The 16538-nt window shown below is 36.7% G+C and overlaps 1 protein-coding gene across 1 annotated transcript; it reads right to left on the bottom strand.

Annotated features, from left to right (window-relative positions):
• Positions 1 to 781: 781 nt before the first annotated feature.
• On the bottom strand, positions 782 to 15744 carry BEND3 (BEN domain containing 3). Its single transcript, XM_026845498.1, has 4 exons — positions 15639 to 15744; positions 11500 to 11544; positions 10817 to 11040; positions 782 to 5800 (listed from the first exon to the last, which is right to left on the bottom strand). Exons 2-4 carry the CDS (start codon positions 11531 to 11533, stop codon positions 3548 to 3550), a joined length of 2511 nt encoding a protein of 836 aa, XP_026701299.1. The 5' UTR covers positions 11534 to 11544; positions 15639 to 15744; the 3' UTR covers positions 782 to 3547.
• Positions 15745 to 16538: the final 794 nt, after the last annotated feature.

The raw sequence follows: 16538 nt of genomic DNA on the forward strand, positions 1-16538 counted from the left end.
AATAAAAATAAACTATGAATAAACCTGCATATTATTTTTTCTGCTTCCTGGGGCTGTAGAATTCATGTTAGCTCCTTTCAGCATGAAATTAGACCTGGTGTGCCTTTGTAGAGCATTGAGAACACACAATTCTCTGTTTCTCACTGCTATAACATAATATAAATATCAAACAAAAATTGAAAAGAAACAAAAAACAGATTTAAAAAATGTATCTGTATCTAGAAATAAATTATATGCATTTTGAAGATAAGAAAAACCAGTCACAAACACTTCCTAGAACATGAAACACTTCGGGGGCTGTAATGCATCAGCATAACAAAGTGGTTGTCCTCAAGTAAAGATTTTTCTCATTTGCAAACTTGTTGTTGATTCTGTTAGCTGAATACAGTTAATGGGAAATAATCTGATGCATACTTGTTCTCTCTTTTGATGTGCTGTTTTACATTGTTTACAAAGCTTCTAAGTAAGTTTTTAATTTGTGGAAAATGGGTAAGACACAACAATGATATATTACACTGTTTCTTTTAGAAAGCTGTTAGAAGTGGGCTATTCAATGCTTATCCAAGCTGATATATTTAAACTATAAGAAGTAGATTGAGACACTTGATATTCACCTTAACAGGGTTTACTGACCTGGTAGGTAGAAAGTAACGTTCATCCATAGAAAGTCAGTGTATGAATAGTTATGTATGTTCCAAACACTTCAATATCTAGCAATCTTCCTATCACCTCACTTTCAAAATGGCAAGTTTATTCTTTTGAACAAAGAAAGTCTGAAAAACAGAAAAATCTTTTAAAAAGGCTGCAGCAAACCTGGGTATTTTCATTTATGTATTGTCCAACTAGCCAAGGTTATCTCATCTTAGTAACATGCTTCATATGAAAATATTCGTGCTTGTACTCAAACAATCACCAGACAACATTCTTCTTGTATGAAAATAATATACCTTTAATTTATTTACAAGACTGACCAACCGGATGAAGTGGCTGTACTTCAGATGCACTGCGAGAGCTTTCATTAGTGAACTATGTCACTATTCATATGATTGTATTTTCTTGATATCAATTATAAAACATACAATCAAACAAATCATGAAACGGTTGTGAAGAGTGAGATAAAAGGAATGTACACAGCAATTAGACAGAGGAGAGAAAAACAATTAAAATCTTCCTATACCCACTTTCAAAAATGTAATTTTAAAAGGTGAAAACTGTTTTTCTACTACTTAGTAGATAATATGAACGGGCTGATTTTTTTTTACTTGATGTCAACATTGACAATAAAAGCCAGTATATGTCTCAAATTTGCATGCTAGCTAGTAACATCTGCCAGTTGTAGAAAAGTTTTAATATATATCCAATTCTTCTGGGAGCTTTGACACCATTAAGTGATGAAACGTGCATGATATTAAGATAAGAAAATATAATTATATATCTTACCTTCTGGCCAGTCATTTGCAACAACAAATTAAGCAGCTGTTAATATTTTCTGTCATTTTATATCTCCCATAAAAGTGCATGTAAAAAATTTCACAGAAGTGCTAGGTAGCATACAATTACAAGATAAAGTCTTGGTTTCCGATACATTTAATTTGCTAAATTTATGCACTAAAATGAAAGATAAGATGCAGACATTGTGGTATCAGTTCTTTATCTTTGGTAAAATGTTTTAATTTTATTATAGCCATATTTGCTCTGATATCCATTTTGTGCATGGTCTGCTATTATTAAAACCAACAGGAAACATTTAAATGGATACAAACAGTATCAGTATATTATTTAGTACATTCATGACTTTCTTCATACATTCTTTGAGAATGTTGATAGCATATGGGGAAAATGAGCAAATGCTACTATCTATTATGATTCACTCCCAGTTTAACATAATACTTTTACTAATTCTTGTCATTAGGAAAAAACGTTTTGTTTTGCTTTTAAAAGAAGGAGATCAGTATGACTCAAAGAACAAAAAATTCTAAAAATCTGAAGTAAAAATATCAAGTATTTTTTACTTTCTTACAAATACTAAAATAGAAAATTACACGGGAACTGACTTGAAATTTGATACTATGACCCATCTAAGTAAACAACAAAAAAGGACCACAGACAACATCAATAATTCCTCCAAGGTAGTCCAGTAATGGTCAGTAAGTGATCACTGTCTTTACTGTCTTAAAAATCCATGTTTGACTCTCTCACCATTTCTATCAGTCTCAAAAGAAAAAAAAAAGAAAAAAAAAAAAGAGGAAAATAGTTTTAAAGCAGCACTCTCCAGTGACAAGTCATACAGCAAATTCACATTGGGTTCTGTGTGGTCTTTGTTACACTTTCGGACATATTAATGATGCAAGCTTGACCATATGAACCTAAGTTATACATACAGAGTTATGCCTCCAAATAGCTACTAATTACACTAAATCAATTTGGCAAAGTGAAGGAGTTCAACATCCCTACACCTGAAATATCCAGCTGCTGCTGCATTCACACAAAGAATGAGTTACATTACCACAGCTCATACGTGGAGACCCTGAAACACTGGATTTCATCACAAAGCCAATCTTTGCACGTACATTTTATATATGCAATTCAATATGAACACTGGAAACCTTTCGAATCATGACTTTAATAGAGAGTAAGGTCTAAAATTTTTCTAAGTTCTTGTTTCAGGTCTTGTTCTTGTTGTCTTTGTTATATTACAAAGAGAACAGCAAGCAGGCGATGGCAAGACATTTCATAGGTATAGGCTTGGATCTATTCTGCTAGCTTTATTCAGATGAGTCATCCTCAGCCATGTCAGCAGTGACACTGGACAAATCAAAAAAAAAAAACCTCACAGGGGCAGGATCAAGCTTGTGGTATCAATATAAAAAAACCCCATTCACATTATGTCTATGCTCACATCTCAATTCTTCAACAGTTAATTCTTGGTTTTAGAAATAGAACCTGGGTAACAGTCAAAAATGCAGATGACAACATCCTGACCCATTCTTTGACATGGTATTACTATTTTCAGTATCTCAGTATCATCAAGAGGAAAACAAATGTGAAGCTGCAATTACTGTAGAAGCAATGTCTAATATTCCAATGATTTCCAATGAACATGGCACTTTCAAATGTAAATTAATTTCAAACTCCAAATTAAATAACAACACTGTTTATAAGGGTATAATGAAAAACTGCTTCTGAAGAGCAAAATGATTTTAAAAAAATAATTGTTATTAGAAAGTGATAAAAAAGGACGAGGCAGAAATGGGGAGTGGAGTAATACAGTTTCAATACATGTATTTGCACCAGTGAAAACCATGAGTCACCGATAGCTCTGTCACCGATGACTTAGGGCCTTTACCCATGTACAAATGTAGTAAGCCACTTCCCACTACTGTGGTGCCCACACAGATGCAACACACACATTAAAACACAACAAACTTAGTGCCTGACTATTCCAGATGCTGAGCACCCTCAGCTCCTGACAGGCCCCTCAGTCTAAACCAAAGCATAATCCTGATAATAATTTAGTGGTCAAAGTCTTAGGAATTTAAAGAGCCTGTCACTTTTTTGCTTTCTTTGCTTTTTTCAGTATATCACACTTTTTTCTGTTAGGACGCCGGCATCTTTCATCAATGCTCGGTATACATTCATAGTGCCATACTTCTTCCATTTTCTCCACAGGGTAAACTGCCTCCACGTAATGACGGATCAGTCTCAGTCTGATAGGATCAAGCTGTTTTTTGTTACAAGCACCTGAATGGTTGTATTGCAGTCTGAGATTGTCCGGAGTAAAAAGTTCGGGAAAGAGTCTTACGAGCAGCCTGGCAGCAAAGTTGCCGACTGACAGGCTCTGCTGCACTATCTCTCTTACCTCCTTATCAGACAGCAAATACAGAGAAGGCACAGGGAAGTCTGGATTAGGAACAACGAGTTCATCGAGTGGTATCTTGCAAAAATCCTTGCTGCTTCTTTCTGGTGGCAGCGGTGGCCCTTCGAATTCTTCTCGAAACCTCTCAGGGTTTATTGCATAGCTGAGAAACTCCCTCCTGTCAGGCCCTGGCACATGGATTTTCCGTTGCTGTTGGTACGAGCGCCTTTGCTCCGTGTCTCTTCGTCGACACCTCTCGTCAAGCTTCCCAACAAATTCCAATGTCCACACTCTGTCATTCTTTGCTCTGGGGTACAGTATCTGCACGTAATGTCGAATTAATTTAATTCTAGTGGGGTCAAGCTGTTTCTTGCCTAAAGATCCACTACAGTTGTATTGCTTCCGTAAGTTTTCATGAGTAAACAGTTCAGGAAATAAGAGAACAAGCAATCGAGAGGCAAAATTGCCTATAGAAAGACTGCTTTCATATATGCTTTTGATCTGTTCTTTGTTCAACAGGTAATCTGGGACAGGGACATCAAAATCGGGAGGGGGAAAGTCAAGTTTGTCAAAGTCTATGGGTACAAGCCAGATTTTTTTTGAGCGTCTGCCAGGTTTTTCATATTCAAAACTGTCTTCCACTTTTATGATTGATACATCATCTGGTAAACTAGAAGAATCGTAACAGTCATCTCTCATCTGATCACACTCACTTCCATCCATATATGTATTTTCAAGCTCATCGTTTATTCGCTGAACACATTGCTGCAACCAGGCTTCTTCTTCTTGCACATCTGGAAAGTAAATTTCAGTGTACCTACGGATTATTTGAAGCCGATGAGGATCCAGCAGTTGTTTTCCAGAGTCTCCAAAGCAGCTGTACCTTTCAGCTAATTTTCTGTGGTCAAATAGTTCTGGAAACAATCTGTGTAACAAAAAAACAGAAAATTCCCCTGGAGAAGAAGCTTCATCTAAAAATTCATTGAGATCCTGAGCATCCAGCATGTAATCCGAAGCAATGGCATTACTCCTGTCCAAGGACAAAGCTTCTTCCTGCTCTTTATCCTCCATAAAATGAGAGGATTCGACCTGCTCAGTCTCATAAAAACTGGACGATTGCACATTCTGCTGACTGTTTTCCATTTCCCTTTGAGCCCAAAATCTATTGAAAAAATCATTGACTTGTGGCAAACACTCCACCTGCCACACAGCTGTATTCTTCACAGAAGGATAACAAACTTCCACATAGTTACGGATAAGCTGCAGATGAAGAGATTCAAGTTTCCTTTTGTTGAGAAAGCCGCATGCACTGCAGCTTCTGCTGAACTCATCATCACTGAAGAGCTCTGGGAAGAGCTGCACTAGCAACCGGCAAGCTAGATCTCCACCTGACGTGCTTTGATCCATGATTTGTTTGAGCTCCGCAGAAGTCAGCTGGTACTCTGGGGGAGGCTTGAAGTCTGCAACAGACTCTGCTGGACTGACTTGCTTTTTAATTCTGCTAACCTCCAGAGACAACAGGTCAACTTTACTGTGAAGCTGAGTCATATTGGTATTGAGGGTGTTAAGCGTGTAAAACATTTTCTGTATCAAAGAATATATATTTGGGTCAGAATCTGCAGTGGCTGCTGTTATGGCAATGGCTGCAGCAGAGTCCCTTTTGCGTTGGTCATTCAAAGTCCGAAGGTGTGAGGGACTGCTGGGGTTGATTTTTTCAAACAACTCATAAGAAGAAAACTGCTCTCCTCCTGGTGGGTTCTTCTTCTCTGTGATTTTGTGTGAGATGCCATAGAGAGGTTTTTTATAAGATGGAGTGGTTATGTCACTGAAGGATTCTTCTTCACAGAGCCACGTTATGTTAGGGTTCTTGTTCTTGTTTGGCTGCTCTGCATTTACCTGAGTGGGTGAGCCAGAATCTCTGTTCTTCATGTTTGAAAGGGTGCCCTTTGAATGAATAAATATTGTATTAGTAAGACTACCTTAAAAATATTAGCCATAAGTATGTGCCCCTTAAACAGGCAGTTACATAAATATGCAAAGTCAAATTTTCTCCAGAGGAGTTAGTTGTGTCAAATACACCAAAATTAATAAATTCACTAGGAAAAGTAAAAATAAAAATACAGTAAAGTATAATTTAGTTGGTGGTTTTTAACAGTTTTGACTCATGGCTTTCTCCATGTAATAGAAATGCAATAATAATCCTTAGTACTCTTTACCCACAGAGCTCTAAATACTCTCCCAAATTAAGTATCATTATGCTTCACCTTGCATATGAGGATCTTGGGCTGTAGAGAATTTGGGTAGCAACAAGTCAGCAACAGAGCCAAGAATAGAATCTAGATTTTCTGACTCCTAGTCCTGTGACCTTGCCACTGCCTCCAATGACTGCATTTAATGTTCCAGCATACTCTTTAGGTTAGCTTTTGAAAATACCACAAAAGCTATAAGACACCAAAACTATGCTTATTCTCTTCTTTCTAATGTGAAAGGTTTATATAGGGTTTTTTTAATCTCTGTAATGGTGTACAATTCCTAAACAAGTTCTAAGAATCACTGTAATTTTAAAATAGTATTCTATTCAAATAATAAAAACTTAAAAACAAAGTGAAAAGTACCTTGGTGTTGTCTTTTGAAAAAGGGAAGACTAAAATTTCCTTATTTTTGAAAGGCAGGGAAGTTTAGACTCATGGGTTTCCAATTTTCTAAATTATTTATATAAAAAACCAGTAATGAGCTCTTAAAGAATTAATATTCTCAGTAACTTCTAACTCTTCCTCATTGCATAAAATTGGAAGTAAGCATTTTCATAAACTTGCAGCAAATATGCAGGGTTTGGGTGAGTTGGGATTTTTTGCAAACATGGATATTGCAAATAATTCTTAGGAAATTAAGTAGATACAGCAGAATCAAAATCCAACATACAGAATTCAAACATGAGAAAACACACAGATTTTAGAGAAGACTGTGTTGAAACATTCTGCTTGGCTTGTTCCACAGAACATTAATTAGATAAAACAGAATTTGCATTCAAGTATTAAAACAAATGAAACACAGACTTGAGGTCTGAGCTGAGAACCACAAGCAGTTTGAAATTCAAGTGAAGACTCCATTATGTTCTGTAGTAAGGAACTTGAATTAAGGTTCCTTTCTGAAAAAACAGAACTGTAGCACTCATCACATTAACCTGGTCCCTATGTTCACTCACACTTAGTATCTGCTTACTGCAGTGACAAATTGAATCTAATCACTTTTTAATTTCTAATGCAACGTATACTCAAAAGAGGCTCAGAAAGAACAAGCTGGTTTCCACTCCAAGTTTAGAAACCAGCAGAATCAATTAAATTGAAGTTATGTTTACAAGTTCTGTTCTCATTCACATCATACAACCCTACATATGAAACGCTAAAGAGGTGTGGATGGACAGATGATAAAATGAAAGCATAATGCAAGGCAATGTATTTCACAGTGCACAGAATACTAGCCATCGTAGTGCCCAGGACACCTGACTTCCAGGTCTCATTTAGAAGACTCCCTCCAGTCTCACTCATATGCAAGCACATTTGCTATGAGGACAGTGAGGAACCAGAGTCCTGTAACACCAACAGCTATTAAAGGGTGACTTACCCCAGCAAGTGGTATGATATACCCTAAGTAAATCAGCCCTTTGTGACTTGTAGAATACCACAACACAAGAGACCAAATTGTGAGCAGACCAAGATCCACATTGCTCCCACCTAACCGTAGGCTCCTACACTGGGACTGATGTCATCACACACCACCTATGCTTGTCCATGGAGAAACAGAGCTATTTCCACATGGTAATAGAGCTCTCCCAAATAGACATCAGCTGAAAGAAGGTCATGAAAATCTCCCTTGACAATATGCATAGTTCTGTTCCCCAGTCAGGTGCCCAGACTGAACTGCAAATTTCTTTCACCGTTTTAGATCAAAAGAACAAAACAAAATTGCAATTCTAGAGAATATATTTCTTACACATACAGTGGGACCTGCTACCTAAGAAGCTAGCTCTTCCATTAATGCTCTCGTTTACAAAGAATATTCCAAATACTCTTTCACATGCAAAGTATGATTCATTCAATTCCTTCTCTACTAAATAGCTTGCCACAGGCCATCAGTTGTCTGTCAGTTCTCATCAGAACTCCTGCCGTACCTTTTCCCTAATTAATTATATAATAAAATTTGGCAATGCTGGAGTAACTTCTATTAATGCACACCTCACACACAGAACCAGGGTAAAGCTATATTAGAATGTGTATTAAACAATACAAATTCATTGTCTTAAGTATCTTATTGCACTTTGACAGTGAGTACTGTGAAAGTTTGCACTCTCAGTTTTGGACATGGTGCTCTGGAGGAGGAGTGTTCACACCAGGAACTACAGCAGATCTCTGCTGCGATGGCAGAAGAACTTCTGCCCTGTCACTAATGCAGCTCACAGTATTTGGATCTGCTAGCGGGATGAATTTGGTTATCTGCACTTGAGAAACACAGTCACTAACAGATGACAACACATTTGGGCCCATATTTAAGGATTTTCTATTTCAGATGCATTCTTGCTTTTTTTCCTTTGGCTTTTAATTATCCTGTCTTTATACAGTTTCCATCTGGAAACAGCACTATCCAAAGCATAAATACATGGCTTTTCATGAATTTTCCAATTAAACCAGTATTTAGTATTTTTAATTAGTTTTCTGTAACACTGATCTTTAAACATAATGTATTTTAGATAAATACTACACCCATTTAAGACATTCAGTTTTAATGCACCATCAAAAAATATGCAGATACTGTTCTATGAGACTCAATGTACATAAGATAGTGCTGCTTGCACAGCGAGTTTTTATATTATATACATGCTTTGAATGTTTGCAAAATGCAGTATTTTGCCAAACATCAATCAATAAGTAACTGTGAAATAGTCTCTCACATTGTCTCTCAGAGTCCTAAGCCAAGTTTTAGAAGTTGTTCAGTTTATTGCTCTGTTCAGTGCTGAAGTCCATCTAATTTACGACCTTTATTATGCTTAATATAGCCTAAATATCTGTAAGAATACAGAGCATAATATTCTATCATAGGAGTAAAGAAAAATATATTAGCGAGAAACATATAAAAAGATTCTATCAAACACATGAGATCTTGGAAATGTCTTGCACATAAATTTTTTAAACTCACAGTCTTCTACACTTCTTTTAAAAAAAGAAAATTAGTGAAAATGCAGTAGTTATGAAGTGACAATCAGGATTTTAAAAAGCAAAATGTCTTCTGATAGAAAGTAATTTAGTAATATGATCACCAGCCCAATAGTATAGATACAGAACATTAAAAGTACAGCTCTGCTTGTACCATACAGAGATGCTTATGTGATGTGGAGTAAAAATATACTACAAGCACAATATTCTCAAAAGTAATTAACATTTTGTCCTCTGTTTAAACAGAAATAATGAAGCCATCAACTAAAACAAAATATTGGTACTAGAAAAGTAATGAACTGTAAAAATGTTGTTAGGATTAAGGACTATTTCTGGTTGATTATTTAACTAAACATGCTGATTCACTGGGGTCAGCCAGAATGAATTTTCATCATTGTTACTGGGTCACTTTCTAAGTCCAAAGTTATAATTAATTTCAAATTAAATTTTAAAATTTATTACAGGCAAAGAGCAAACAGTAAAATCCAAAGCAAGCACAGTTCAGAGACCATTATGAAGCTCTTTTAAGAATCTGGATGTAAGTCAAACAATTGTAAAAAGAGAAAGAGAAGGGAAAAGAACCATGTAATAAGATTAAAACCTACCTACCACAGGCATTCAGGGGAAAAAAAAAGCCCCAAGAAGACAGAGAGATGACAGTCAAGAAAAAGAATTATGAAGAGCTATGGCTAGAAAGGAGAAATGAAATGTTCAAATACAACATGGAATAACTGGCTAGGTAGCAGAACAGCAGAAAAGGATATGTGCATTAGAGTAGGTCATAAACTAAATATAACCCAGGGCCTGAAGTTATTCAAAAGAGGATGGATTTGAGTCTAGGTTATTTTAATAAAGTGCTGAGTGTGAAAAACAAGAGGTCATTATACTACTTTAGAGGGTGTTAGAAGAGATGGGACTATCCAACTCTGGACACTACTCTTTCAGGAATCTCAAAGAGAATATCAAAAATATAAAGTGACTCCTGAAGAAGAGCTGAAAAAACCAGAATTTTAGTCTTAGAAAGGAAGGGCTGAGGGTGGACAGCATCACGCCAATTCTCCCATGAGCAGAAGACTTTTCTAGGTACAGACGATCCCTGCTCTCCCTACTGTAAAGAACAAGGACAAAAAGAAACTTGCTCAGTTTCAGCATAGATTAATGAAAATCTCCAATTGCTAGAACAGGATAACAGAAGAGACCAGGCATCTCCTTCACCAGCTGGACAAAAATCTGGATCATCACAAGTGGGATGCTGCATGAGAAGTTGTAATACATTTTGCTCTTGATATGATGAAGTCTTCTGCATCCTTGAATTTTTGTTTTTCAAACAATACACAAATTTATACTTGTCTCACTGACATTGAAATCTGTGTCACAGAAGGAAGAACTACAGCCCTGATTCTACCATTCGGCTGAAGGACTGTGTGACATGGGAGGGACTGTAATCAGTCATGCTCAGTTAATCCAAATCACTACCTGCTCCTACGCTCTCTGACAAACAACAAAAATATATTTAACAGGAATGAATTAACCTGTAACTGTATTTTGTAGATATGATCACTCCTCTGTTATTTAAAGAAATATCCAGACAAGTAATGTGTGCAAACTGTGTTAAGATTAGCTGTATTTGCCTCAAACTCGTTACTAATGCAAATCTAGTTAAGCAACTTGCATTTTGCTTACAGCAGCAATCAATTTAGCCTACAAAATATGAACAGAAAAATCACACAATCATGTATAGAGAAATCACCTCTTGTGTAAAGCGTCTTTTCTTCACACTGGGTAAGACATCTTGCTGGCTCCCTGAACCATCACAACCAAGTGAGGTCTGCTTCCGTTTGTTGGAGTCCTGCAGGCAAGTAACTGCACCATCCAGTGAGTGTTTCTCAGCAGATCTGGATGTTACCGAGCAGTCTAGAGCTTCATCTTCGTTTTCTGTTTCTACTTTCACAACATTTTTTTTAGGAAATTTTACTAGGAAAAAGAGAAGGTTTAGAAAGATAAAGCACTCTCTCCAGAAAACCATGACACCCTTAATTTGTGGTTTGTTTCTTTTTATGAAAATATGTTTTGAAAAACATCGTTCTTTTTTATGACTTGTATGGTAAGTGTATGCTGAGGCCACCCCAAAGTCAAGTTTCTCTTATGCTAGGAACCATTCAGTCATCCAGTAAACAACAGGTTCTTCCCCAAAGAAGAGTCTAAAGCATAAACAAATAAAGTTACAATAGGAAGATTTTTTTTGGAGGGGGGGAAGGATGTAGAAAAGCAAATATAATGAATAACAAAGATAATTGTGTATTTTAGATAGCTTTTTAAAAAACATTAATGTAATTTGTCTTGATCCAAGTGCATTCTTTATCAGGTTACAAAGGTTTTAATTCAACAAGTATTTTTCCCTGATCATAAATTATACAAAGTACAATATTTTACCTTCATCATCATCAGTGATTTCAGCTGAATTCATCTTCTATCTCACTAAAGAATAAAACAAAAATACAAAAATAAATATCAGCATCTTCTGGAATCAGGAAATATCTACATCTGGTTTTAGAATTAGTTTTAATCTAGATGATTTCCAGTCTGTACGTTTGTAATAACTAGCTATTTTTGGTAAATTTCATGGCCACCTATAGAACTGTCAACATGTAAACTATGTTGCAGACAACAAACGACAGATAGGTAAGTATTTAAAACTATATGTCTTTTTCTGGTATGGAGAAAAGTAAAAGTCCTTTTAACCTCTGGAAAGTATTTTGGCAGTATATAAATGGAGGTTAACAATATTAAACTCTCCATCCTGCAACAAGTAACTACTTATTACAGTCAAATATTTTTATACTGTCATTGTGGGCCACTCAAAGTCATCACAGAAGGAAAACTCATTGTAAACTGTAATATACACGCTAGAGTAAGTTTTCATTTTAAAATCTTTGATCTTCTGATAAGGATTGCATCAATTCAAGCAGAGCAATCTGCAGATCTACAGTAACTACTTTTTCTTTGTCAGCCTCTAAATAATGTAAGAATGCTTTTTGTAACGAAAAACAAATACTGTGTATTATTCTAGCATGATCTTAACATTACTTCTCACATGAAAGACTCAGCTCCATTTCTGTTTCCTTGAAAATTAATTTTGCAAGTTACCTGGGGGCAAATATCAATCTGTGTACATGTTCCTAAAAGATATTCTAAATCTTTTGGAGATCTACAAAGCAAACAACCTAATCAGATCTCACTGACCATTACAGGGCACAGAGCTGCAAACTGACACTCTCAGCTGGTAAGCTGGTGACTGGTAAACTATCACACACTGCTCATGTTCATCTACATGCAGCATTATGTTTACTTGGCCCCAGAATATTATTACTTTACATTTCCACGGACACATTCTTCTTTCAAACAGTTTTCTTTCAACTGTTCCTGCCTCTCCTTTAGCCAAGGTCTGAAATCAAGACAGGCTTCTTTCTGGCTGGACCAAGTGAATAAAATCAATCAACCAAAAGTGTATGTACAGTGCAGGAGTGGGAATTATAATTAAATTTTTAAAAGTAAGAGAGAGAAAGAGACAGAGAATCTGTTTTGGAAGAAAAAAATAATCTACCTCTTCTGAATAATGTTGAATAGAATTTAAAAAACGAATCGTCTCAAAATACTGTTGAAAAACTCTGTAAACACTTGAATGCTGTGTAGCTATTAATTTTTCTTTGTGAGCAGCTGATGGCTGTTAATGGTAAGTATGAGATCCCATTCTGGATAAGATTTTGTACTATTACACTACAATTATACTAGCACACATGCTCAAACAAAAGATGCATGGAATTATAAAATCAGCTCATACTGGGCCACTCTAGAAGCTGAAATACCCTTTGATGCGCTGATCTTCAACATGGCCCCTATATACAGCCTTGTAAAGGGCATCCTCAAGAGGATAACATGAGATTGTCTTCATCATCACATCACCAGAAGACGACTCTGTTGGACGTAGAGCTACTACAAACCCCTTAGATATCTACTCCTTTCACCCACCATAATCCCCTATTTCAGGACTTGCATTTATTAATTGATCCACATATAAATTATATCAGTTTAACAGTACTATAATCACTTCACTTAAACTTTTGCAAACTCTGTAGAGACCCAACAGCATGAAACTAAGTGGCCCACACCAACTTCTAAATAAGCATTGGTAAGGGTTAATTCCAAGTCTTGCTAACTCAACAATATTTATGAATTTAGACACAGACACTACAGCTCTTTATGAAAAATCCTAAACCAGCATACTTTGTACAGCACCATCAAAAAGCTACACTGGACCTTAAGAAAAGCACATAGTATTAAACATTCGTATTTTGCCCTGATATCCCAGATATATTGATATTCAGTGCCTAGATCATTCCTACACTTTTCCACGCTGCACTAGACTTAGCTCTGAGGGATGTGGTATAAGACCAACATGTGCCAGTGCTCAAGAAGTGTGACACAGAGTCTTTTTGCGAGGGCCTGAGGTGGCAGTAAGCAAATCAGCCAGTACCGCTACAGAATATTCTGTAATGGAAATCAAAATGGTTCTTTAAATAATCCTAGACTGCTCTGTCAGAACAAAACACTAAAAGGTGGTAAACACAGAGCCAGAAGGGAAGATTATAAAGGTGTCAGTGAGTGGAATAACACAAAATATTTATATGGGGATATAGGGAATTGTATTTTCCTTCTAATTCCTGGTGTTACTGCTATTCAAATAGGAAGAAAACTTCAGGAGAATTCCTCTGAGAGAATACAAGCAAACTGGAAGAAGATAAACAAGGATCTGAATAGCTACTCTTTAAGAAAAAAAGTGAAAACTAAAGCAAAGCACATACCCTGGTTAACCATTAACTTTCTAAAGGAGGCAACATCAGGAAGACCAAAGCTATCCCAAACTCAGGTCAAATAACATGAATTCAAAACATTGTTTCACAAATTTAAAACAAGGTGTTATTACTTATTTTGATTTTTTTTTTAATTTAAAAACTGCCAGAATACAATTAAAAACAAACAGTCAAAGCGAGTCAAAATGAGGTCTAGAAAGACTGGGTTTCATATCTGAACTCTGATGCCAAACAAAGCATGAACTCCAGCCTTTTCCTTTTTGGGAGTCCTAGTAATATCTCTCTCCTTATCCAGTTTCCTGTCTTCTTTGTGCAATTTGTAAGTACTTAGGTATTATGAGAAAATGAAGCACATATGACATCTTCTGTCAAGAGACAGGATTCAACTGCCCCTCTGATCTCCTGCCTCACAGTTCCACCTGCTCCCTTGGTCAAGCATGGGTGCCCATCTTAACCTTCAGTGAGCTCTTCCAGCTTCAAAAATGGACAGAAAACAACAATTTACCTCTTTCTTTGCCGGGGTGCTTGTCTTCTAATTCAGAGAGGTAAAATGGTAAGTAATGGGACAAAATAGTGCAAAAAACACTGGAGTAAGAAACTCATCCAGTAAACACTTGACAGTTGTTCCTTGTCATGTTGAATATACAGACATATTTCATTCCTACCTTGCACGTCTTTTTTCAAAACAGAAGATAAAGACATTTTTCATCCTTAGCCTCATACTGACTCAACGCTATCTACAGGACAGCAGTTAGCTAGTTCTAGGAAAGAGTGAACACCCTGTGCTGAAGCTGGGAGCCCAGGTCTGCAGCCATGATCAGCAGAGCAACCAGCCTTGGCAGCTTTATCTTGCTGGGATACAGAGGGATGCTGCAATACACCCAGAAAGTATTCTGGTGGAAAGAGGATCTGGAAGGTGGATTCCAAAACATACCAAACACCTACAATAGCAGCTGCATCAACAGCCAGATCCTGATCCTACTGAAGTTGGTTGGGACCCTAGACTAAGCACCCGTATGTCTAAATTTTAGCTGAAATTTCTTGTATTTCCACCTGAACTGGCAAAAAAATCATGCTTTGCAAAATACAAACGTAAACCTGAAACTTCAACTTTTAGGCTTTTGCTTGTAAGTATTTTAATTTGTGAACCAACTTATTTTAGAAGCATTTGATCTGAGTTCTTTGGTTTCTATCTTGTATATAAAGTAAAATTCCAAAGAATTTGTGGACAGTTCAGAAATACCTAACGAAACAGGCATGCAATAGGTAAACTAACAATCTGTTTCTCTATGCTTATGCTAAACTATGGGTAAAACACTCAGAAAGAGTAACTCTTACAACCCTGATTATGGATCCTACACCTCTGAACACTAAAAATGAAGCAAATAGCTAATACTCTCACTTTTTCTTCAAAAGAGACTCTGCTTTTGATCAATAGCAGCCTCCTTCTAGCAGAGCCACTAGCCAAACTTATCTAATGTAGGATAAACAGGAAGATGGTGTAGCGCTTGGACATATTCAACAATCAAGGAAGAAGAAGTAAACAGACCCCATTCTCACAACACAAACAATAAATCACTGGATTTTACTGGCTACATTTCATCTATTGAGAATGGTCTTGAAAACAGTATGTAGTTGAGAATTTCTATGTAATCCATGTCTCAAAATAAGCAGCTTGTTGATGTATCAACATATACTCACCTCCCCATCTAAACTGCCTTGATAGCTACTAGTGCTGGTACTGTACAGATACCCGTGCTGAGCCACAGCTAGGTGTCATGTAACGGAGCCTGTGGGATGCCAGCACTCACCTGGGAAGACAGAAACATGCCTTTGGGCTCAGCCCTCCAGACTCAACCACACATCCTGACACTTCTGAAACAGTTAAAAAAGATGAACCAAACCAGACAGTTTTCTTAGGGTGATTAAAGCTTTGTTCTTCTAAGAGAAATGAATAAAAATACCTAGATTTGCAATCAATGCAAACGATGACAGTATTCTTTTTAAACTAATGTGCAATGGGCCTATTTGCAGAGAACTGATGTGATATATAGCATTGTGTCCCATTTCAAGTTATGCTACTACAAATAAATTCAATATGCATTACAGTTTAACTCCAGACACCAATCTAAGTGGGTATGATTTGTGATCTTGTGATTTGCAGTAAGACCAGAAACCCTACTCAGCTACCAGCTAAACTGGTAGGTGGTTATAGATTCTAGATACCAAGTTCCTGGTGGACCACATATACAAACCCTTCTGAGTTCTGCTAGGACTGCTACAATTGGAACTCCTCTGCATCTGCCCTGCTGGCTAAGACTCAACAGCTATTTATTTTCAGAACATGCTCAGTACTTTGGGACTCTCATAGAGGACAGTCATAAGTAAGTGTTGGGTATTTCGCTCACCAATGGCAGAATGCTTACAGAGGTATTTGGGAGCCAGAAAACCTGGTTTTCTTTCTTTTAAGTTCCTGCACTTGATTTTGCAGCACCGACAAGAATCCAGGTCTCCAAATCCTAGAAGAGTGATCTAATCACTAGGTCATGACATGCTGGAGGGCATGTGCTAAGAGGAGTGGTGGGCCAGGGAAAGAAGGGG

Source organism: Athene cunicularia, assembly GCF_003259725.1.
Source record: "Athene cunicularia isolate RWA chromosome 3 unlocalized genomic scaffold, athCun1 chr3_part1, whole genome shotgun sequence".
NCBI classification, from domain to species: Eukaryota; Metazoa; Chordata; class Aves; order Strigiformes; family Strigidae; genus Athene; species Athene cunicularia.